The 25,766-nt window shown below is 42.3% G+C and overlaps 2 protein-coding genes across 10 annotated transcripts in view; one reads left to right on the top strand and one right to left on the bottom strand.

The window, feature by feature from the left end:
• plekha7b (pleckstrin homology domain containing, family A member 7b) overlaps positions 1-15,310 on the bottom strand; it is a 55,692-nt gene extending 40,382 nt beyond the window's left edge. For 6 of the 9 annotated variants that reach the window (XM_037450207.2, XM_037450216.2, XM_037450231.2 and 3 more), the window contains exons 1-3: positions 15,159-15,309; positions 14,980-15,056; positions 14,806-14,863 (exon numbers count right to left, since the gene is read on the bottom strand). In XM_037450207.2, the coding sequence (XP_037306104.2) occupies positions 14,806-14,863; positions 14,980-15,056; positions 15,159-15,241 (218 nt within the window). In that variant the 5' untranslated portion in view covers positions 15,242-15,309. Of the gene's footprint in view, positions 1-4,308; positions 4,529-14,805; positions 14,864-14,979; positions 15,057-15,158 lie in introns of those variants that run through there. The other 3 variants (XM_037450240.2, XM_037450224.2, XM_037450260.2) reach the window with 2 other exon arrangements.
• Positions 15,311-18,855: 3,545 nt separating this feature from the next.
• nucb2a (nucleobindin 2a) lies at positions 18,856-25,497 on the top strand. The gene is made up of 13 exons (XM_037486172.2): positions 18,856-18,976; positions 19,349-19,489; positions 19,966-20,073; positions 20,179-20,311; positions 20,440-20,543; positions 21,776-21,961; positions 22,213-22,303; positions 22,402-22,460; positions 22,544-22,636; positions 22,768-22,857; positions 22,958-23,128; positions 23,357-23,417; positions 23,508-25,497. Exons 1-13 carry the CDS (start codon positions 18,953-18,955, stop codon positions 23,789-23,791), a joined length of 1,545 nt encoding a protein of 514 aa, XP_037342069.2. The 5' UTR covers positions 18,856-18,952; the 3' UTR covers positions 23,792-25,497.
• The last annotated feature ends 269 nt before the right edge of the window (positions 25,498-25,766 follow it).

The raw sequence follows: 25,766 nt of genomic DNA, 5'->3' as shown, positions 1-25,766 counted from the left end.
ATTCCTTCTAGTCACTAGTCCAAAGTGCTTTTACAAAATATAAAATGAATATAAAGGCACTCACTCCATTTAAGCATTGTGCAGCAGAACAGCTGCCATAATTTTCAGCGGACTAAGCAGCCAGAGTCTAACATTTGTCCTATCAATCCTAAATAGATGCAACGTGCAATTGTACCGAGAAACAAAGACGACCCACCTGCAGAAGAGCTGACTGCTCCGGGAGGTTTATCGGCACCAAATGAACGAATGAGCCGCAACAAGACTCTGTCTGGTTCAGCCAAAGTTAGGCAATCTGTCATACTACGTACACATTCCCTTGAGCACACACCGACAGGCACACACACACTCACACACAAACTCACAGACAGACATACACATATTGCGTGTTCATGCTCAGATTATCTGTTTGAATCTCTAAACCCTATAAATCCTGCGAAATCAAAAATAAATCAAACATTACAAAAAATGATGACTAAATAGAGGCAGAGAGGTGTCTCAATGTCTAATGAGGGCCAACACACAGATGAACACAACACAACAATCTATTCTGTTGTTCTGGGTGGTTCAATATTTGCAATTTTGCACATCATTAACACGCTCTTGTGAAAACACCTCTTTAAGAGCTGCCAGCTTAATTAGGCCCAATAAACTGAAGCACAACTGTTCTCATCCATTTCGTCTTTAAATATAATGTCAGGTTAATATTGTATAACAATTTAAGGTAATTATAAATACGAGACGTGCAACCCAAGGCCTGGAAGTATGTTCAGATACAGTGTTCATCCTTTGCCACTTTCAGCATATGCTCTTCATAATGTAGAGAAACCAAAAAGGAGAGGCATAGATGAATGATATTGTGTCCGTAGCATTATCTGAACCAGGGTAATCCCTGTTTTCTAATGTCATTTCATGAAAGCTGTGTCACTTGCCAGTGTTTTTGTCCAAAAGCAGAGGAGCAGATAAACAGCAACTGGATGCTCTCAGATTCAGCCGACCATCATGCTGTGAAACACGGCTAAACCCCTTCCTCAATCATGTCGCAGGCATTATTATATCAAACTTTAAATACCTTTCTTCTACCTGCAAACACTTATCTGCTGCACACACACACACACACACACACACACAACTGTGAAGTGAAAAAGATATATTTTAACATTGTGAAGCTTTGACCATGCAGGTATGTCTCAAATATCAAAAAGCTGAAAAAAGCTCACCAAAGCACACTAAGAGACAAGACTAATCTAGTGTTCTCGATTACATGACCTTACGCTTTGGTGTTTTGTATCGTGCTGAACGACTAAGTCATCAAATTTGGGCAAAAATACAGAAGTTAGGCTACTGAAAGGGACCAATTTCATTAGTCCCCTTAAAAATCTGCTGCAGAGTATTTTGGCCCTGAGGGCGCCCGGGCGTGTAAAGCGCCACACATTTTGCTGCAGCGGATCGGCCTTCAGAGCAGTGCTTGTTCCAGTGTGTGTAGAAAACCACGACACCTCTGACTTCTCATCAAGATTAGAAAATAACTTCTCCTCCACTCAACATCCCACTTTGCAGGAAATGCCGAATGAGTCAGCTCTTTGTGTGTGCAGGTGTGTGTGTGTGTGTGTGTGTGTGTGTGTGTGTGTGTGTGTGTGTGTGTGATATCCATTCTCTGCTCTGAGCTAACTGTGTCCGGACTAGCTCTATGCTTGGAGGGACTTATTTATCCCGCAGTTCTTATTACAGACCCCCCCCCCCCCACACTGGGGAGTTACAGCGACACACAGCTCAATGGCAATGAACAACAAGCAGGTACCAAACACACATCTATTAGGATGCCAACTGCCAACAATTTTTTACCTGCCATTGTTATATTCTACATGTATTCCCATCTGTTGTGCATACACATGCTATACACAAAGCTATTAAAGCTCTGTAGGTTTCTCTCCCTTTCTCTCTGTTCCCTCTAAATTGTCTATTCATTCTTTTCTTTTCCCCTACTGAGATCACAAGAGCACTATTTTCTCAATACAGAAGTAGCATTGAATACCTGACCAACACATTAAATGCTTGCACCAAATAATGGTAAAATCAGTTCTCTTGTATACCGCTTATCCTCAGAGGGTCGCTGGAGTCAATCCCAGCTAACATCAGGAAGAGAAAGGGTAAACCCTGGACTGATCACCAGTCAGTCGTAGGGCTGACAGACAGACAGACACACACACACACACACACACACACACAATACCCAGGGAGAACATGCAAACTCCACGCAGAAGGGCCACTGGGTGGTCCTTCTTGGTGTGAGGTGACAGTGATAACCACCACACCACCGCGCCGCCAATTGTACACAGTCTCATAGAAAACACAGAAACACATTTAATACTATGTACTTTTTTCCCCACTACCCTCTTGATGGCTTAAGTGTGTATCACATTATTCTTTTATCAAGGAAATTAAATTGGATTAAATTAATTAAGTTCCACTTGGCTGGGAGAAGCTAACAGCATTTAGAGGCTATTTTTAGATCTTGTGTTCTGGGAGTGTGTGGAGTGCTTGTAGATACTTGCAAGGCTTATTAAGCCAAGCGTTCAGTAGACAAAGGTAGGCCACATCTGGTGATTGAGGTTTTCCCAGAACTCTATCCCACTCACAGAGAAGGAATAATGGCCACGTCGTTATAGGACATACTCCCTTTTCAAATACCTCAGCTTTCTGTTAGGTACCCTCATTAAGTCTATTCTTAGACGCATCAAGTCTCCCTGGAAATGTGCAGAATGTGTGCGGTTTATGAGAGGTCCCCTCCTTTCCCTCATCCTGACCCGTCCCCCCCCCACCTCCCTTCCCCTCTATCCATGGGTATTCTAACCCCTGCAACAATTTCAGGTGTGTCATTTGTCAGGCTGAAGAGGACCAGCTGTTCAAAGCCGCACTTAACACAAATATGACCTCTACGCCAGCTAAGCATGCAAATGCAGCGCCGTGTTTCCGTGGCCAAAAGGATGAATGAGAAGCTGGGTGGGACTGGCCTGTACTCTACATTACTGGAACAGACTGGGTGAACAAAAATAAAAAGACAGATGTTATCCAAAGCCCTGAGGAAAACCAGGCCAAGCTGAAGACAACGATTACTTAATAAATCGAAAACAGACCACTACTCAAGACTGGAAAAGCCACAAGAAGCTCATCGATGTTAGTTTAAAATGAGCTGGGTTATAAATAAAGCGATGTATCCTGCATTGAAAATGAGATTGATTTGATGCTGACCCAATCTGTCGACTTCTATTATCTGCGTGTCATGCTGTGGGTGAAATTTGGCAGTCTGGTGTTTACAGCCCGCTGCCTCTGTAGTTGGGAGCCCAGCAGGAGGGTTGACTGATGAGGGAGCAAATGCAGGAATGACAAATAGGCCAAGTAACCTTATCACTGCGGCTGATATCGAGACAGGATGATAATGAGCTTGATACCTCGTACGTGGATCTATGGCATCGCCACCATCTTACGGCTCTTTAAAGTAGACAGAATCATCACTTAAACAGCTCAAATAGATTTCAAAAACTACATGTACAGCTGCATACGTGTTCAATTCACTCTGATGCTGATAAGGGAAACCCTTTGACTGGAGAGCTCAACGATAAAAAATACAAATACAGCAGGAGAGCAAAATGAGCCACCAGAGCATGGAAAAGTAAAAAATGCAGCCGATGTGACATTGTACGTCTGTAGATACTCTGTGGGTGTCCCTGGGTGGGCTGGGACCTAAGAGCAGATGTGCTATGGATTGAGAAACTAACCCCTGCAAACAAGTACATTCCTTTGAAAAGTGTGGCTCTGTGGCTCACTTAGAGGTGAGGAGGACCGAATCAAACCTCAAATACAGTCTGAACGATAGAGGCATCCCACATTAACTCTGCATTCAGAAGAGCATCGCAATCAGCCTGAGAGATCCCAGCGCAGCTGACATCGACACAGCGGTCAGTGACCTGTGATCATGAGTCACTGCGGAGAGCATCTCTCTCCCTTTCTCCCTCTCTGTCTTCTAGTTCCTGGAGAGACTGCACCATCAGTACACATTGATATATGTGCTCCCCAAAGGCAATCCAAAAGGCTAAACAGCCCGCTGCTTTCTCCGCCGCTAAAGCGAGCGATAGATAGACACTGTTCAGCATGCATGTGAAGTCTCCCGCCTGCAAACACTTAACAGCATGCAGTTCCAAGCACTCCGTCTCCTGCGGCTGCTGGACAGCCTCGGCAGACACACCTCCCGAGTCGCTACGTAGCAATACGATCCCACATACGTGTTGGGAGATGGGCCGGGATACACACCTGTGAGTCGCACGATACACTGGCTGCCGCTTGTAAGGGACGTGTAAGGTTGCCTGTCCTGGTTGGCCCAACATGGTTTGCTGCAGGTCTGTGATTTGCTGTGCTCTGCTCTGCTCCTCTCAGTGCTGCCTGAGTGTGTGAGTGTGTGAGTGCAGCCTCTCAGCCGCTGGTGCTGCTGTTGCTGGCGTCTTCAGCATTTGCACGGTGGCTTTGATTCATTCAAAACATTCCCTTTCCCGCTCCTCCTGTGTCGGGGCGGCTGAGGTGGGGCTAAAAATACACGTAATCACTGACGGCTTGCCCTGACTGCGGGAGCGTTGGGCTTGTGATGGGTGTTACTAATGGGAGCCAACCTCACCAAACACATGTAAGAGGCCCCCGAGCACAAAGTAACCACAGGTACAAAGCATTAGCCGTAACCCGTGTAATCAAATTCTTTTCGCTCACATTCCCTCCTCCTCCTCCTCCTCCTCCCTCTGCTCACTCCTAATATATGCGTTCCTCAGCGGAGCACTTCCGTCACAGCATTTGCCCGTACCGGACGTCCTCTCTGCTCCTTACACTGTGCAGTCAGTCAGGCAATGCACAGCATGCACTGCGAGCAGAGGACAGAGGGATGAGGAGGGCGAAGGAGCAATTACAGTAAAAAAAAAAAGAAAGATGAGGAAGTGATCGAGTGAAAGTGAGAGAAAAGGGGTTTTGTGACTGTCGCGTTTTGTTCCAATAGATAATTGCATAGCAGATACATTCTGATCTTTGTAAGAAAGCTGTTGTTGATATTCTATCAACAGTGAAATGAAAATATGGAATGGAAGTGAAGACTTGGCTATGACCTAAGAGCTGAAGTGACTGATGACTACAGTATACCATAGTGCGAATGCTTTCTATCAGCTAATAGAGGAAGTGTGTAGGGGGAGGGGGGCAAGTGAAAAATGTTTTCTGCAAAAGCATGAACTCAAGAAGTCATCTCACGGATTAAACAGACTAGCCTACCGCCACAGGCTAACATGCAGGTAATGCATCCGGCGAGTTTCACCCTGCGTTGCTCTTTCTCAACCATCCACACTCTCCTTCGCTTCTCGTTACCATGTCCCAGGATGTGGCACACGCGAACCACTCAAACCCTGTGGAGATGACACCAGCACGCCATAGATCTCTGGTTCCAAACACCACCCACGGCCATTTTCATGTGGACGTTCGCTCTGTTGTACCGTGATCCATCTCACTGCATGGGAAAACTGTGATTTGCATGCTATTGAAATCTGAAACAGCCACTCACTGGAAAACAGTGGATCCAAAGTGTCTGCAGTGAGAAAAGATGATACAATACTTTTCTAATGAAATAATAATGAAATATAAGTGTTAAGATATTACATTAAAAAGGAGAATGTTTTGCAATGCTAAAAAAAAGATCTATGCTTGATTAAAACAAATATACTCAATTTTACGTCAATAATTAAATACTTGTCATACTTCTACACATTTCAGGGGGAATATTTGTTTTTATACTAAATGTGATCGGTTTATGAGGTATATGATGCATAGGTAAAATATTGAAGTACCCATACAGTACAATGGTAATGCAGCAATAATCCAGGAACAAAGAGAGGTGGTTACAAGAAACAGGAGTACTTTGATACTTTGCATTTATTTAGTTAATAATAATGACCTATATTTTTAATGATGTCATATTTTGACTTCACTGCAGGAAAAGGATGTTTCCACTTCTTCCATCACTGGCCAAAACCAGTAGTTTAACCCCCAGAAAACTGTATGACCATAATTGAAATGAACAGACATTCTGAATAGAAGGTTGAAATATAAAGGTACATACACAATCCTCCTTATCCTACTCATAGTCGTACTTATAGTATAGTGCCAGTAGCATTGCTACTCACCAGTTAGTGTTCAGATGTGGAGAGCAGTCCAATTCAAAACTGTCCTGACCCTGAGGACGACCCATAAAGGACAGCGCCTTACTGTTCTCTTAACGCATGCTAACTAAGCCTCTAATAAGCGTGTGCACAATGTGAGGTTGGGTTTGCTAGAACAGGCAGAAAAGAGTGGTGTCCGATAGGAGGATAACTGCTGTTTCAGCCCTCTCTCTCTACCCTGGATCCCTCGGTTAGAAAGCCAGCACTTACAGAACATAGCTCCACTTCGCCTCTCCAGGGGGGAATACAATGATAACACGTTCAACACCTCAGAAGAAGGCAAAGAAGAAGCAGACGAGGAAGAGGAGCCTGGACTGTGTTGTCCAGTTAATGTAAAGTGCTGACCTTGGTCTCTGACTTGCAACCAGAGCCTTCAGTCTCACCCCGAGTCCTCTTTATCAGATCTCGTTCCCATCAGTCCGCGAGAGGGGACGGAGCGCAGACTACAGCCGAGTGGCTGGCTCAGGCTGCTGCGGCGCCGGTTCAATAATCCACAGACAGACATATAGATAAGAGCAGAGAGCCAGACACGGTTTGAGTCAATATGTATGATGGACAGCCAGGTCAGCATTCATACCTCATTATCACCTGCTTCCCCATCTCCTGTTGTATCACACCATGAAACTATGAACATAACTTTTTTATTAGCCGATCAGTAAGCCATCAAGCAAGCACATTTCAATATACCATATGTAGTGATATAAAAAATCCCTCAGAAAGGCAGTAAATATTGTCAAGTAAGCATGCGGCACAGTTCAAAACAGGAGACGGGCATCATGACTGAGAAATGATTCAACTAAATGTTGAATTAAGTTAAACTCAGTCATAAATTTAAATACATAAATACAATTTATTTTCAAGGCAAATTGACACACATGTTAAGAAAGAAACCAATCTAAAACCGGATCAAACAAGACTTAGCCTTAATAGCACCATCTAGTGGCTCTGTACAGAAAGGCACATCACGACAAACACGTGCACATGCTCCACCAGCTCATACAACAGGGCATAAGGCCGTCTCCACTGGGACAAACACTGACGCTAGTTTGAAACCTTCTAAGCAGCTCTCTCTCTCTCTTTGCTTCACATCCAAGCCTCATCTCAGGCAGTGAATAACGGACAGGGGCCGGTTGGAGGCGAGGACTAATCAAAGTCATCTTGAATCATCAAATCACAAAGAAGATTTACAATAGTAACAAAGGGGAATCGATCAGATCATGAATAAGGAATTTGCCTCGCCTCTTTGCACTAAAGCAAATTCAATTGGACAGCTTTGGGAGAACACAGTGCGGCCGGTGTGTTCAATAAACACTGCAGTGAGGGAAATTGCCCGAACAACCAGATATGCTCTGTGTGGCTTTGGCCAGGCGGGACGATTCATTTATCTTTTTACACACTCAATATTCCAGTAATAGGAACAGCAATAGTCAATCAAGTAATCCAGAATGAAAAACATTTTTCAGAGCGCATGCACTCAATCTGCTGCTTAACATAAGCTTATTGAAGTGTTTTTCAGACTTCAGCTGATATAGCTGAAGAAATATGTACAGAGTAAAAGGCTACGACACATCTTTATCACTACAAGTTGTTTGATCAGTAAATAAATGTCAACTCAAGCGGACAAATCTCTGCAGACCTTCAAGGTGCTTCAAGGTGAAACGTTTCTGCGTCTACACAGGAGAACTTGTCTATTGGTCCCAAGCAATATAATTCATCGTCAATCAAGACGAAACAAGACAAGGCGGACAAAACGTGTAATCAAAGGATTCAGCTAGGCACAAACTCGTTTTGTATTCATCAAGTCCAATTGTTCTCAGACTTCCCGTGAATTCCTGAGTTACTGCTAAAAACTTGTTTTTAGTGTGCATGTAAACACTGTTAAAATGCTGTGTAAACACCAATACGTCATATTCTTATTGAACATTTCTCTAAAGCAGCTTAGACTAAGGCCATCTTTACATCAGCTTTGATGCAAAGTCATGTGAGAGCCACCAAGTAGGGGGGAGGGGAAATGTACATCGTTCCCTGCCCATCGTAAAAAAATAAGCCTTCAGTGTGATCGCCACTACACATCTGTCTGGTTTCATGTCTGCATCATGACATCACATTTCCAACATCGGTCCACAGACAAAAATGAACAAACTATCTAAACTCTCAAAAATGCTTTCGTAGTAGATCCACACACACACACAGACACACACACACACAGACTAACAATGTGAGGATAGTACTGTTGTGTCTCGTAATAATTTGGAGCAGCTGGTCATTTAGGTCAGCGGAACAAGAACAAAAAATTGTGACTTAACTTTGAAAACAAATGGATATGTTCCCTGAATCTTATTTCTATCTAAATGCAAATGTTCTATGCCTGCTGAAAATCAATGGCGTTACACTATTTTGTAAAAGACGTAACTGTATTGTTCATCATTTGTACACCAAAGAATCATTTTTTATTATCAAAAACCAAATCAGTAATTCATGAGGATTGTTAGGTCTGAAGAATTCTTGCTAGAAATGCTTTCTATTCTTTACACAACATCCATCTTCCACCTTTGTAGCTGCTTGCTAATCACTTCTCTTCATACACATCTGGTGAGATGGGAGACCGGTGTGGGACCTGCTTCTCTCCGCAGTGGCTCGGGCTCTGACAGAATGCGGCAGAAAGATCTGTCATCTGAATTCAATCAGAGAGGAGGTATACAAACTCATTCTTCGCTACACACGGCCAAGCAGAAGTGCAGAGCTTCCTTCTATTATCAATATGAAAAAAAAGAGTGATTAAAAAAAATGCAGTTTCTCTATATAATTGTTACATGCGATTTGCATTCACCCTCTGCTGCACATTATCGAGGAACATCACGGATTCGCTGTGGTAAAGTTTACGTGTGAAAACAAAAGACGAAAGTGAAGTGCAATAAGCCAGCATTACCTCGTCTCAATCTCCCCCTCCTCCTCCATACTGGAGGGCTCCGGCTCTCCGACCGCCCCCGCTTCATGATGTGCAAAGGGAGTCCTTTGGCCGACGGGCAGGCAGCTGCAGGTCCCCATCCCGGCTGGGGCATTTCCCTTTGCCCCGCGCCCGCTCCGACTACTGCTGCAGATCTGACTGGTCAACCAGCTCAGTCCGGACCATAAATGACATTATAGGTAATGTATCATCCAACAGAGGGACACCTCGGGCCCGCAGCTCTTAATGTAGTCATTCATTGCAGGTCGGTGGGTTGACTGTTACAAGTGCAAACAAGGCCCGATGGAAAGCTTTCTTTGTGTTCTGCAGCACAAACGGCTTCTGTACCACACTCTGAAGCGTATCTTTGTTTTCATCGTCTTTATTCAGTCCGCCGCTTTTAACTTCCAGATCTATTAGTGCGCCCCGACAGATCTATACAGTATATATTGTTTAACAGCCACACGTCTGGTAATAAGTCACCCGGTGACATGATTTTGAGAACAGAGCTCTGTTTCTAAACCAATGCGCACAACCGCGCAGAGAAGATAGATGCACAAACATAATAGCTGGACCCGATTCAAACATGATACCAGGATGTACTGATAATGACAAATGGTCAACATAAATCACCATACAACAGTGAGAGGACTCGCTACCTCATCAACATCCCATTTGCCATTTCTTGGCACGATTGCTAATTGTCACTTTCAGGATCGCTGCATCTGCAGTGCTGGCTCGCGCAGGGTTGTCATTTTTGGAGGAGAAATGTTTGTGCTTCTGTGGGAGGTTGCGTTTTAATGCATGTTTGTTATGTTTGAATAAACTGTTTTTGTTCCACGTAGTTTATTTGTGTGTGAAAGTCAGAGAGAGAAATATCACTTGTTACTCACACTTTTGTGAAGAAAATCTGGAACACATCTGGAGTCCATCAGGTTGCTACACTATTGACCTTGAAATACACACATCCTGTTAATTCAGTCTCCCATTCGCTGCAAAGCACACCGGGTGCAACGGTGGAAGGAGAAGCTCAACGAAAGAAATGATTGCAGCACAACTTGAGAAGCTTTGTCAAAATCTACAACTTTAATGCTCAGTTAGAACAACCTAGGCTCAATTATGTTATGTTTGAGTCATTCGATCATTTTCAAAAATTGATCAGCAAGAGCAATTAAATGTACAACGCTAATGATTTTTCATTCATTGAATAATGCAAATGAGTATAAAACCTTTGACTATCCAACCAGCAGTCACTTAAATGCGTAAAGTGAGAAAGTCTAACTTGGTAAAGCGTTTCCTGCGGCATTGTGGGATTGGAGAGCTCTTCAGTCCCCTGTCATAGCAGTGATGTTTTTTTCTTTTTCTGAGATGAGGGTAATATGATACAACAGGATTTTGCCTGTCAAGAATGACACCCACATTTCAGACTTTCTATTTTCCGCCTAAGGTTACGGCTGAAGGTCACTGTCTCAATAAAAAGCCTGAGTGAAGGAAGAGAAAGGAAAGAGAAACTGAACTGAGTTCATACTCAAGAGTCTGCAAAAGTGATGTATATCTGAGACACAACTATGCACAAATACATTAGTGACATTTCCGAACCATAGTTCATCGGGCTGAAGTTGTAGGCAAAATAATGCACAGTCATCCTGAAGGGCAAACTCATAAGCAACTATGAAGGAGCACCTGCACATGTACACTAAATAAATATGTAATTAACATTTGCTCACTAAAACACACATACAGTAGAAACGATGTTGGTGTTATGTGACCTTATTACCTGAAATATATATGTATGATAAAGTGACAACATAATGAAGCCAACGACACATCCGCTTTCATCCACTCTTGTTTGTCTGTAACACACAAGCAACGCTGGTACATTTTCGCAAATCCCGATGGATTTATAGATACCAATTTCTATGTTAGTATCCACGGAGGACTGCTCTAAGACTCTTAATCTGAGAATTGACCATTTCTAAAAGTGTTCACTAGTGAGATTCTGCTAGCTCTTTGCCTCTAACAACTGAGTGGATTGTCTTCCTGCCGGAGCCCAAAGGTGCACCAGTGGGGAAAACACTTTAAAGTTCAAACCCTAAATCCACTTGGTTCTTTGGTCTGTTCAAAAGACACTTTTGAAGTTTTACCACAAAGTCGTGTCCGGTGTGAAGGTTTGGATAGTTTCTTAAAGAGATATAACCTTCCCGCATACCTGAGGTTAAATTTGTTTTTAGTATTCAAGGAATTGTGGCATGCTGTGCGGCTTGAGCAACAATGGTTACCTTACATTGACACAGAAATATCTCCTGTGTTAAAACCATTTACAATCAAAGGTTTTGAAGCAAATCAGGCACATTTTTTCTTTAATCTTTTTTGGCAATGATGTTTTTAACTCAGCAATGAGGTATGGATTTGCTGTGTTAGCAGAAAAAGAAAGCCTCATTAAACAGCCTAAAGATAAGGGCGTGCAGGGACACTAAACTTATGTTTCATCCCCTATTAAAACGCTGCTTCAAAACACCCCTGGATAATTAACTCATTCTGCCCTGAAATAGTCAGCTAGTTAAAAAATGCCAGCACAAGATAAAAGCATAACAAGCAGCAGGAGAATGGGAAGATAAAAATATAATGATATATTGATTGATGGGGTTATCACAACAGACAAGGAAGTGAAGTTGAGACCTTTTGTTGAGTTCTACATAACACTCATCTTCCTGGACACACACCGTTGAAAGTCCACTCAACAATGTGAAATGTGTCCACAACAGGACACTATTGTACCTCAGTGGGGTCATTTTCCCCTCGGGGAGCTATAGAATTGCATGTAAGCTCAATGGGGGCCGGTGATGCGGAGGAGAGTAAATCTAACAAAACTTTCTCCAGCTCCAAACAAGTGAGTTCAAGTCAGCTGAACCCTCTTATATTAAAACATGAAAAGGAAGCTTTACTTTGTATTACTGTGCATAATTTTACATTAAGCATCTTACTGTCAAATATCTTTCACTGACTTTTTTTCCTGTTAGACTCAGCTAACTTAAATTGACTGCGTTACACATATTCACCTAGACACACAGTCCTTATTTCATCCATGCGCTAATATCTTTAGAGAACAAAAAGATTTTAAAAGATGATTTCCAAAGTGGGTCACTTGCTTGGAGATTTATGAAAGCCGGAGACGCTCTGCTTCAATCTGTTTCAGATGTTCCAGCCCTTGTCCGATAGCTCTGAGAAGGTATCCGATGTGACTTTTTTTGTATATTGATTTGTTAATATCTGTATATTAAAAGTACTGTAAGCTATGTACTATATTTGATCATAAATCCTTTCTTAGTTTGAGTTGAGCTCCTTACACTGTGGCACACAAAGAGAAACATAACATCAGCAGCCATTAATCAGATAGTTCAGGTCTGCAGGCGGGCCTACAACGAGGTGTAAATAAATCCCGTTTCACCCCGGGAGCAGTCCCAACAATCCCTCTTTTGTACTCCATCTCAGCTAAAGTCCACCACCAACACAAAACCAAATCCGTGGACTGTTGTCACGGCAGCACTACGTGCACTTTGGTCCTGCCTGACTTTCTTGCCGTTCGCCTAAGCTGTAGGAGGAATGGGGTGGTTCATTTTAAAGAGCATTCTGCTTGATTTATGTTAAAATATTTAAACTTCAGGGGAGTCCAGTATTAAGACAAAAGAATTATACACGTCTTATATAAAGAAGCCAGATTTTCCCCCTGGAGCAGAAAAACAAACTCCCCTAAACTGAATGCTAATGGGGGAAGTCCCTGTAGTATTAAAAGGAAATATGCTGAGTTGAACCCAGTTAAAGTGCTTGCAAGGATCTTATTAGTTTGAAGTAGGACAGTGCAATCTTTTTTTCCATTTTTTGATTTGATGTAAGGAATAATTCAATTCAGCTGGAGCCATCTTCACTGCCTTCAGTGTTTTGCGGGTGCCAGCTAGCATCAATAACCAAAGCATATTTTGCATCAAAGTTGTTTCCATGAGAGAAGGCTTTCCAACTTTTAATCCAAAACCGATTTTTAAGAACAAGTAACAAAGTAACTAGGCCTGTGTCTCATAGCACAGATAGCTGAGTGCTGCTAGTTTGGACAAGCAACAATTCCTGTAGTTCCCCTTTAGACACATGGGACATACAGGCATAAACCTGGCATCATCCAGAACAACCCAAAAACTAGAGCCAAAAACGCACCAGATTAGGAGCAAACCAGGATCCCTCCACCAGGCCACCTGATAAACAATTAGTCAACTGATTTAGTCAACATCTAGACGGCCATATATCACACACATCACTTTTGTATTGTTCTCGCGTCGTACAAATTAAAAGCAAGTGAACGGGAGAAACACATAAACTGCCTTTATTCTACATAGAATGGGCTGTTAATTGAAACACTTTCATGTGTTCATTTAACCTCTTTGGCTGCCAGGACCTATTTGGAAGTGGCTATTTTAATGCATCGATGCATCTGTTTGGCTGAACCACTATGGCACCTGTTTTATTCTATAGTTGTTATACTCATTGTAGCGAGTACAAGTCAAACAGTGCTGCTAACTGTGACCTGCTGAGGAAAGACCTCTTATTGGCAACTATCAATCTGAGAAAGACTGTAGCTATGAGGACATAAAACCTTCCCCTACAGCCCCTCTGTCTGGAACAAATGGGGCAAACTAAAAGGGCCGGGACAGGACAACGGCTAGTAGAGAACCTTAAGCAAGCCACAGTGGGAGGAGTCATTGCAAATCACAATGATCCAACCAGAATTTGTCCTCACTTGGTTTTACAGTAGGCTTTCTGTCTGTGGTTGTTACCATGACTTATCCGATTGCTTTCAGGCGACCACGATCCTTGCAAACATTTACCGTGTAAATAGACTGCAGATGGAAATGCAAATGCAATGCAGGTATTCCTCAAGTTAGCCAGTTTAATGTAAGACATGTGGCGGTAGTGATGGTGTGGTGCCTGAATCTTGCACATTTTCAATCTGTGAAGGACATGTGAAAATCTGTGACTTTGTAAATCCTGTCCTCTCTACTTCAATAATGCAATCATGCCATACATCTCTGTCACCACATGGTCACACCCCTGTCCTGCAACCCTTACAGTATCTCTATCACACACACACACACACACACACACATGCTGTGGCTGCACACCTATCTAATGGAGAGAGTAGAGGTCCTGCATGGAGGATGTGAGGAGAATTTTAATAACCTTCTTCCTGTCCAGGCACTGCCACTTTCCATTAACAATGCAGGCAGGGATAATTGCTCTCCCTGCTCAGATGGGACCCTCCCGTGTGTGTTAATCCATATGATGATGTGTTTCTCAGTCATTTGCCATGCAGCCTGCACGATGCAGACATGTGTTTATAGATGCAATATTGTGTTAACAGCACAAGCCTTCGAAGTTGAACTCAATCGTTATTAAAACGTGTCAGAGCTGCACAGTGACAGGAAGGAAATGAATTGAATAGAAAAAGCATTCCACACACACACACACACACACACACGCACGCGCGGCTCTCTGAGACGAAACGAGCAGCTTATGGGACCCAAATGTTGCACGGCCAAACAGCGAAACAACGCTCAGAAGCACACTCACTTGATGAAGTAGCTGGCTCCTTCGTCCGTGAAGCCCTCTTCCCATCCTCTTGGCAAATCTATAACACCAACAAAAAAAAACACTGAACGACCCGCCTCAGACAGAAAACACATTGCAGCAAAAAAGAAAAAAGTGTCCTTGGTCTCCAACGTGTCGGAGAGTTTTGCCGCGTACCTGAGCGTATCATGTGACCCGAGTTAACAGGTTCGCCCGTGTGTGGATGTAGCCAAGTAGTGCTGTGACTTTTATCACTGCAAGAAAGAGACACCTGTTACTGCGCGAGAACAGAGCAACCAGCACGCGGTAATGACGCCCCGCGAAGCGCCGGGCGCTCTGTGGTCCGGGCCGCTCACTTAATGAAGAAGACGCGGCCGTCTCTGCAAACTCCGTACGACCAGTGGTCAGGGAGGGTGTCCCGTCCGAGAGGGGCCGCCATGATCTCTCCTCTCAGGCTCGGCTCGGCTAGGCTCGGCTTGTCCCCCTCCCTCCCTCCCTCCTTTCCTCGCTCCCTCTCCCTCTCCCTCTCCCTCTCTCTCTCTCTCTTGCTCCCTCTCCCGCAGACTTTTCCAGAGAGCCGAGAAGAACCACCGCCAGGTTTGCCTGGTTGTTCTTTTTTTAAAAGGCGAAAAAATACCAAACTCGTCCAATAAACCACGTCCACGAGAAGAAAAAAAAAATGCTGGTAACTTTAGATAGTTCAAACGAAGCTCTCCACATTTTAAAGCCCACTGCGGAGGAAGGCAGGGTGTAGCCCCCTGGAGGAGCCAGGAGTGCAGTGAGGTGAAGCTGGAAGTCATGACATTTCAGGACGATGAGTGTTGCCACATAGGACTGCCAGTTTGAGTATTACAAGAATGCTTTAAAATAAAGCTTTAACTGCATCTGTATTCTCCGCGTCTATAGTGTTTTAGTGAGAACGGCTTATAATGAGGCATGATACGGAGCATAAAAGTAGGATTCAATACAAAAATAAAAGTTGGATCAAAGCAGTCAGTAGGCTACCCGGGATCACTTCAACAGTGTATACCGTATAAAAATAAGCCCTGCATGGTTACTGTCGTACCGCATTAATACAATAATGAAAGGACTGTGTTTGTCTTAGTGTACACTGACATGGAGGAGCGTGCCTGCATGACTGAATTAATGTGTGTCCACGCAAAGAAGCTTTAGATAAAGTTTGCCAGCTTCACATCACCTTCACTGCAGTCACGCTTTGAGGACAGAAAGCCTTCCTGACCATGACACATTACAATAATGCTTACGCTGCATCAAACAGGCCTGTCCGACTTGCCAATGATGCCCATAAATTTCACTTGGGTTGTGTGAGGCCAGGCAATGTTCAAAGTCACAGTAGTGTTGGCATAGGAGTAATGTTGCTCAGCATCAAGACACAAGCAGCAAGGTTTCACTTCATCTTGCTGTCTAATACAACTGCATTGTCGTAATATGATGTAACATAACGGGCCTAAACTCTGGAAAAGAAACATCTATCTCGATAAACTTGTCAAAACTGTCAAACAGAAAGACTGAATGTTTCTTGTGGGCTGCAGATGACGGTAATCTTTATGTGCCCTTTGTGAAAGGAAATGATACCATATGGGGTTCACATCAATGAGCAGAGAGCATCTGTCAACGTTGTAAATATTTGATCTGAGAATTTCGTTTTGGGGATGCTTGGTTGAGACATTCTCCTGTGGTTTAAGGCACTGTTCTTAAAAGACAACAAGAGATAAAACATTACCTCTTAAAAAATAGAAATAGAAAAATGAAAAAAATGATCTGTAAAAACCAATTCACTGTAAACCTTAAGTTATATCAGCCTGAGAGAGAAGTCAAAGAACAAAATAAGTAACCCTGCTATAATATGGCTCTTACCAATGGGATCTCTGGTCTAGGGGACAAACTAATGATCAAATAAATGGATTCTACAGTATGCGGCCAACTCACACTCAGAAAAACTGAGTGTTAAAAACAGAACAAATGCACATGCTGACGTCCGAGCCACAGGGAGACGCTAAAAGCCTTGATGATATGATCACACACTTTACAAACCAACTTTACTAATCCCAAACCTAAGAGACATATATGCCCTGTATCATCAATTTCAATGAGTGTTAAATCACAAAGAAAACTGTTATGTATGTTGTTGTTTTTCTCCCTTTAATTTCCCACTCATGTTAACTGTATTTTGTTCTCACTACGTCTAAATGTGTTAATCATAAAAATGCTTTACTACGTTCGTTGCGAAATGAAAACAGCACCACCCAATCGCAACAGATCTGAAAAAGAAACTGACGCAGTTTCATTAATCAGTGTTCTGACTTGTAAAGGCAGACAGTGAAAGATCTGCAAAGAGCATAAATAACGGCCCCATTTATCAATAATACAATTGTCTTATTGATCAATCCAGTTCTGATGTAACTTGTGCATTCTTCAACCAGTTTGCAAAATGAAGCAGAGTCGCTGCATCATCAACTGTACTGCAGTGCAATCATCCGCTATCCCCACTCAATTGCTGTTATTTGACCTTGCTATGATTTATCATCATCCCAACGACACACACACACACACACACACATACACACATGTATACATACTAATTCATACATAAACACACAGTTGCTGCGCAGTCCAGTGAAGCTCTGCAGCACGGTCTCTGCTGCTGCTGCTGATTCCTGCTTCTCGGCTGCCAGAGGCTTACAATGCAGCAAGGTGACTCAATGTTATTGTCTTCTCCTCTGAGAGCCTCCTCCCGCTGAATCCCAGATTAGTAAAGGTGCTGAGCAGAAAATGTGTTAAAGAGTATGTTGTTCTTTTCTGACTTTTACCTCTTCAGCTCTGCTCAGAGTCCCAATCTATCTGCCTGAAGCCCACATAGGAAATCAATAACATTTTTTGACAAATGCATTTCTCAAATGGTCCCTTGATCTCAGCTAGATAAGCAGTATAAATAAGTCTGTAAAGGTGAATCAGGGGTTAATAATACCAGATAAAGTTACAGTACAAAGTAGATTAAAGAGGGAAAGTTTAATATAGAATCAATAAAAATAACAGCCGTTGCAAGGCTAGCAAGGACCATAGCTTGTAGTTCAGTTTAACCATGCACTCGTTATCTCCTGTAGCTCCTATCACATTTGATATTATAAGGTGTCATGAACTTCCAGGTCAACGTGGCTGGGATCATGCTGAAACAATGGAACTTGCATAATATCGAACAATAGCGTCCTCTCTTGGAGAGACAGAGGTCAAATGTAGGTTTAATATTGTATATATCATCAAGCAGGGACCCCGGACACTGGTGTATCCGGACCCTGCACCTATAACCAATAGATCAGTGAGAAATATACATATTTTTGATAGAGGATTTTAGGTTTATCTAAACCTATAACTGCATTCGTCCATTGGTCCAAGAAACACACACACGACAAATGTACATGCGTGCTCATTCATTACTACACAACCATTTCATTTTAAATATGTGTAGACAGACGGGAGGGCCCCATATGAGAGGACCAGCAGACAGAATAATACTTGAGTCAGTGGTTATTTCATATTTTCTAAATAGAGAAATATGGTCAGTCAAACTTGAGCTTTTAACAAAGAATGCGAAGACTCTTAAATGTTTAGTCTTTGAAAGGGCAGTTGAAAACAAGTATTTCTCATTTGTTCAGAGACAGTTGCGATTATTAAAAACTGTGATGTAATTTAAGACAAGGCACAAATATTCTAAAACGTACCCACTCAAACCCGAAGTAAACCCAAAGAATGAGAATCATAACACGTGATTCCACTCGTGAACAACGATAGGGAGAGAGGGATAGCGCTGAAAGAGTTTTATTAACCACATATTAAGATATGAAATAGAAAAACGAAAAACCGGTCATGGAAAAGACACAATTTATCATCCAGCATTACTTGCTTCATCTCTCTGCAGCCGAAGTAACCGCCCACCTGCTATTTCGTCATACGCCGGTTCTCGCCACGTACGATGCAATGCAGCCTAACTTGCTAGTCTGTTTGACGGAAAGCTGAGCTGACCAATGCGGTGAGTGCTACCACGCAGACAACCTAACTGCTGTCTAGCGAGCTTGCTAACTACCAACGGATCTCCCAGCTGAGAGGAAGCAACGGGAGGAAATCAGGGCAGATGATGACCGCGATTCATAATAAAGTGAGGATACCGGTAGCGTGTATTTATATTGCTATTTAGTGAAGCTTTTAACATTACGTATAGTCCCATGAACAGCAGCTGCGCTTCTTTGACTGAAAACACACACGAACAACGTTAACCTCGGTGTTTGAGACTCATTAGCCGAATCTGTCAGTGGTAGCTAATGCTAAAGCTAACACCAACAGCCTCCTCTGGATGTTAGTAGCAAGCCAATAAGGTGCAACATGAGCAGGCTACAGCAGCTATTTTGATACCGGTCAATGAGGAAGCTGGCTATACAACTTCGAGTGTTCATCCTCACACACAGCGTGATTTAAATCGTAGTGTCATGTCATAGCTGATTTACTTCTTGCCTTATTGTCCTTTTTCCAGATGTGTTGGAGCCGGGCCCTTCACACTGGCTTGCTTCTGCTGCTCGTCCAGTTCCTTTGCCTAGAGGCAGTGCCCATAAGTATGGACAAGACAAAAGTCCATGAGCCAGAGAAGAAAACCGAAGAGGCTCCAGCTAGTGTGGTAAGAAGATACAAGATGTAAAGTTACACATCACACGTCCTATTATTTTGTGTTCTAACCATAGTTGGTAGCCCTAAATCATCATTTAAAACCTTGAACATGGAAGATATTTTCAATGTTAAATTTGACATACTAGCTCAACAGAGCTGTCTGGAGGTGGGAATGAATACATTTTCTAGGATAATTATATGTGTTTTTTTACAAAAAAATACCTGCAGCATATGGTAATTTACAAAAAGAAGTAGTACAGGTCATAGATTAATTGCAGGGGGTTTCTATACATCAAACATCTGCCAGAGGATCTGTTTTTTAGGCAGAAAACACTTATTATTTATTACAAGTACTAAAGTAGACCTCTCAAAGCCGTGTTGATGAAAAAACATAATTAACTAAAATAAAGTGACCATCACTAAAGGATTACATGGTGTGTAATCTGTATTACATTTAAGTAACATTGGATTTCCTCCATTTTACAGGACACTGGACTCCACTATGACCGTTACCTCAGGGAAGTCATCGATTTTCTAGAGAAAGATCAGCATTTCAGAGAAAAGCTCCACAATACAGACATGGAAGATATTAAGGTATCTTACTTTTGTTTGTTTTTTTTACCAGCGTGGCGGCACATTTATTACATGTAGCATTATAACCCTGATGTGGTAAAACCCATTCCATCATGTGTAATTCAGCTAGGTAAACTGGCCAAAGAGCTGGACTTTGTCAGCCACCATGTCAGAACAAAGCTGGATGAGTTGAAGAGGCAGGAGGTAAACCGACTTCGTACTTTGATTAAGGCCAAGCAAGACCTCGAAGGAGGGAATGGTATGTTACGCAAATGTTTGTTTTCATTTTAAAGTAAGATTCTACTACTTAAATTGTAAATAAATGAAAAGGAAAATTCCACAATACGTATCTGTATTGAATAATATCATTGATTACTTCCTGAATAGATATAGCAGTTGACCACCAGGCTCTGCTGAAGCAGTTTGAGTACCTGAACCACATGAACCCACATACATTTGAAGTGGATGACCTGGACCGGCTCATTAAATCGGTAAGTGCCACATTTTATTGAGGGCACGATCACCCAGTTTCACTGATTTGAACTGCCATTGACCTTATTAAGGGAAGAAATGGATAGCACACACTTTACAGAAATGGTATGTCTTGGCACGGTAGAGAAATGGTAAAAGGGGACACCACACAACTACTATATTTATAAGTCACTGGTAACGGCAGAATAATGATGATGTGTTACAGGGATTGTAGACAGCTTAACATGTTCAACATCCAGAAAATAGAGGCAGGAGGTATAGAAGTGTCAGCAGCATTGTCAAACTGAACTACCCCCTGCAACAGCTTTTCATAATTAATAAACGTGTTGTTAAGAAATGGCCCAAATTAAATCCAAAGATAACCAATGAAGCCCTGGGGTGGTTAAAGTATGAAAAACTCTCTATAAACAATACTTTTAAATGCGTTTAATAACTTCAGTTTCGAGATGGGCTAACATCATGAAAAAATGGAAATGTTTTTTTAGAACATTGCACTATATTAAACTACATGAATCAAGTAAGAGATATAACCAGAGGTGTGGACTCGAGTCATGTGACTTGGACTCGAGTCAGACTCGAGTCATGAATTTGATGACTTGAGACTCGACTCGACAAAACGTACAAAGACTTGCAACTCGACTTGGACTTGAACACCGATGACTCGTGACTTGACTTGGACTCGAGCCTTTTGACTCGAGAAGACTTGCTACTTCCCATGAAAACTGGGGGAAAACATTTTCACACGGCCGCGCCGCTCTGTTTATCTGCATCTGTCAAAAAAATGTGCGCCACCTGTATGCAGAGAGCGCGCGCTGCCTGCACGACATCCAATCACTGCAGTCCATTTGACCGTATCAACGAGACAGCTCGTTCATGGTTACAAAAATCTGGATTTTTGAACCCAGATTCAGACTCCGAGGGAAATCCTCGCCAACATTATGTCAACGTCCGTTTTAAAGTCGATCCACCATTACCCTTCCCTTCGTAGTCTAGGTCTGTGAGGCAGCGCACCATCACCCAGGGTTCCCCGTCCCCACTATAATAAGAGGACTTGAAATGACTCGACTTGTTGGCTTTGACTTTTGACTCGACTTGGGACTTGCCTCATCTTTGCCTCGACTTGACTCGGTACTTGAGGGCAACGACTTGAGACTTACTTGTGACTTGCATAACAATGACTTTGACCCACCTCTGTATATAACTATCATTATTTCCACCCATATGTATCAAGGCCACTAAAGATCTGGAAAACTATGACAAAGAGAGACACGAGGAGTTCAAGAAGTATGAAATGACAAAAGAGCATGACAGACAGGAACACCTGAAAACACTGGACGAAGACGAAAGGAAAAAAGAGGAGGAGCACTATGAGGAGATGAAGAAGAAGCATGCTGACCATCCTAAAGTCAACCACCCAGTAAGTTTGATCTTCAAAATATGACACACCCAAATGGATGCATATTGTTTCAGCCATTGTTTTTTTTGCAATTTTAAGTCCAGATTTTAAGAATTCAGTGGCTGCTAACTTTACATGGGGGGTGAGGGGGGGGTTCGACATTTCTATGTGGTGCATGCCCATCATTGATGTGTGAGCCATCTACCAGAATGTTGAAATGCCATGATTTATATCAGCTGCGTTTAAAAGGGGATTTTGCCTCCATGTTGCAGGGTAGCCAAAATCAACTGAAGGAGGTGTGGGAGGAAGGGGATGGCTTGGACCCTGAAGATTTTGACCCGAAGACCTTTTTCAATCTGCATGGTAAGACATTATCTGGACTGGGAGGATAATTTCCATTTAGAGCTGCATACTCTGTATTGTATTATATGGCATGTGTGCTTCCCTTCTTGATCATGAAGATTCAAATGGAGATGGCTTTTTTGATGAACAGGAACTGGAGGCATTATTCACCAAAGAGGTCAGAAAATGAAGTCCGAAAATGTCAAATGTTTCAGTGAATGGTCTAGCACCGACTGACTGGTCTGTGATGTTTGTTTTTAGCTGGAAAAAATCTATGACCCAACAAATGAGGAGGATGATATGGTGGAGATGGAGGAAGAGCGGCTACGTATGAGAGAGCATGTTATGAATGAGGTACAGCAAGTTGGAAGAAGTTAGTTTCATGCATACGTATTTAAATAGCATCTTATCAGTTATTGTGTTAACTCTGTCAATAAATCCTAGCATATGCTATTTATTTATTTGCTATGTCTTCCTCTTGTTAGGTGGATTCTAACAAAGACAGACTAGTTTCTTTAGAAGAGTTTCTTGTTGCTACTAAGAAAAAGGAGTTCTTGGAACCAGACAGCTGGGAGGTGAGACACAATAAATCCTATTGTGGAATGATAACGGTAATGTAACCATTTTGTTGAAAGAAGCAGGACTAAAATAAATTGTCAACTCTGAACTCATCAGACCCTGGAGCAGAACCAGGCTTACACCGACGAGGAGATGAGGGAATTTGAGGATCATCTTGTGCAGCAGGAACAGGACCTCTACCAGAAAGCCGATGACCTCCAGAAACAGAGAGACGAGCTGGAGAGACAGCAGGAGCAGCTTAATGCTCAAAAAGTAGAGCTGCAACAGGTAAGGAGTTGAACACTCATTCGACTTTAAACAGAAAAGAAAGTATTATTCTGTAGAGGTTTCACCTGAACATGACCGCATTTGTAGGTGGATTCTATGTGTGACAACCTTTTATCGACTTATTTCCCTTTTTAGGAATAATCATTATTATTGAAATTGGACTCCCCTGATTTCTCTCAGTATTCTGCACTTGCCAAATATAAGAACCTTAAATTAAACTCATTACAGGCCGTGGAGCATATGGAAAAGCTGAAATCCCAGAAAATAGAACCCCCTCCAGAGATTCATGGTGAGTTTCAATCACATCCTTTTACATCGTTTTTAGAACTTGCCGTTGGACCTGTGATAATGTAAAATGTCTTCTTTGTTACAATTGAAGGAAATGCTGTCCCGGAGATGCATGCGGTGGACAACCAGTTGCATCATGAACAAGAGGCCCACCCAGTGCAGGGGCATGAACCTGAACCCCACCCAGTGCAGGGGCATGAACCTGAACCCCACCCAGTGCAGGGGCATGAACCTGAACCCCAAGTTCAACAACACACACCGCAGGAACACGATGAACAACATCAAGACGTGGCCCAGCACGATCTGCCCCAGACACACCAGGATGTGCCACCAGGCCACCAGGACGCTGCACACGACCAGCATAACCTGCCATAACTGTGCTGTCAGAACTTGAACCTCCACAAGCAGACTGCAGCAGCAACTCCACTCCAGCGGGTGGAGTGGCTCTGCTTTAGGACTCGTAAAACCAGCTTGACTTTGGGGGTTTGACTCGAAGATGAGTAAGAACGGCACAAAGAAATTCCTCCTGAATGATACCGGTTTGGTGATAGCTGTAACCCTTTGGGTTACATAACGGAATTAAGATAGAATTAGTAAAATTACCAACCAAGGATGTGCATCTTAAAATGGGCAAAAATTAGATTTTCAAGGAATGTTTCATTACTTTCAAAATTATCATAATTGTTCGGTAACACAATCATACAAAAAAAGGTTTTTACTTTACTTTTTTTTTTGCTGTTAAAAGTAAATAACAATGCTACTGATTCAACAACTTAGATATGTACAGTGCAGCTGTTTAATACGATATGGTGTAAAAAGTGATTTCAATTAGTGACTGACAGCAAATTGTGTTTCACTCAACTGCATCAGAGATTTTAGAAAGATGATTTTTAAATGTCTTGCACTCTATTATAGCCTTCAAGAACCCAAAAGAGACACTATACGTTTGAACCAATATGCATTCATTTGAGTTCTCAACCAAAACCATTTGATAATGTAATAATATACATATATAATGTATTTTATTTCCCCGATCACAAAATAGCGCTAAGCCCGACCGCTCAGTCCTTTTCAAGACCTACCAGCATGTTTGATTCTCTCTTCTTGTGGAATCTGGCTGCTATCATTACCTGTCAACTGTTAGCCTACCGTTATGTGTAGTCCAATTTTTAGAGTTCTCTCAACTGTAGAAAATGCGTCCTCTTCCTAAGATGACATCTGGTACGGTCATACAGAAACGGGCCATTTTTTGGCCATAACAAAGCTGCACTCTGCTAACTTTGATGTCAAAATACATAAAGGTGCTTGGTTCTTTAAGTAAAGACAGGTGTGGAACCACTCTCCCCGCTTCTCCTACTCCATTACACCAAAAACTCCTGCAATGCTTACACAGGGCATTTAGGCTACCTGCAGGAAATTAGACCTTTTGAAATAGTTTGTTTTGCTACGCTTAAAAGTAGCATTTACGATCCGGTTTATGTTTATACGAGAGTTGATCGTGTTTTCCAGTTCGGTTTTAAACAAAGTATTTTTGTACTTTGGTGAACTAGTTAATTTTAACATACGAGAGAAAGTGCAACGTACTGATTAGGTGAGTGTGGGAGATTGGCGTCTGATATATTACCACTTTGTTTTTATTGCCTGATTAATATTGTCAACAGTCCCAAACTCATTTGACAAACGTGGCACAGCATATTTTCCTCACAAAGGACCAGTTTGCTGTAATTGCTCAGCTGTAATTGCTCATGTAATGTTGGGGTTTCTTCTAGCTGGCACAATGTTGCCATGGCGATCACATGTTTACCTATTGGCCACTTTTTACTGAAGAAAGCTTAATTTGCATCCAATTAAATAACTGGTTACTTTCTTCAAAATCCAGATATGGAACACACTTTTTATCTTGTTTGCGGTGTAAGTTGTTTACTGTGTCCAAAGTGTTCCTTATGGGTGATCCAATACTGCGTCATAATTTGCACCAAATACAGATTATGTTATCTGACCGCTTGCTGCTGGATAAAAGTCATTTTGGCAATACTGTATACCACCTCTGTTAAAGATAATAAAACATGCATCAGCGTTTAGTCTGGAATAAATGTATTACTTAACACGATCCACTTTTACAAAAAAAAATAACAGTAGATAAAGTATATTATGTACAGGCTTCACATGGCTGTTGTACTGCAAAGCCACATCTTTGTGTTAGTTCCACACAACACAATGAAGGCCATCAGTGTGATACGAGTCTACTCACATTGACTTCAGTTTAAAGGTCTACTTCGACTGATGCTGCTGCAATCATCACGAGGCAGAAGAGGGGCAAGCAGGACCCGTCTCCCCAAATCCACCACTT

This window comes from Pungitius pungitius, chromosome 4, assembly GCF_949316345.1.
Source record: "Pungitius pungitius chromosome 4, fPunPun2.1, whole genome shotgun sequence".
Taxonomy (NCBI): Eukaryota; Metazoa; Chordata; class Actinopteri; order Perciformes; family Gasterosteidae; genus Pungitius; species Pungitius pungitius.
This window is presented reverse-complemented; position numbering and strand designations above follow the sequence as displayed.

Excerpts from the sequence above, each read along its gene's own strand:
- nucb2a (XM_037486172.2), top strand. The coding sequence starts at position 18,953 with ATGATGACCGCGATTCATAATAAA. Across the intron at positions 21,962-22,212 it reads ATCCTAAAGTCAACCACCCA|GGTAGCCAAAATCAACTGAA; the intron begins GTAAGTTTGATC and ends TCCATGTTGCAG. Across the intron at positions 22,461-22,543 it reads AGGCATTATTCACCAAAGAG|CTGGAAAAAATCTATGACCC; the intron begins GTCAGAAAATGA and ends GTTTGTTTTTAG.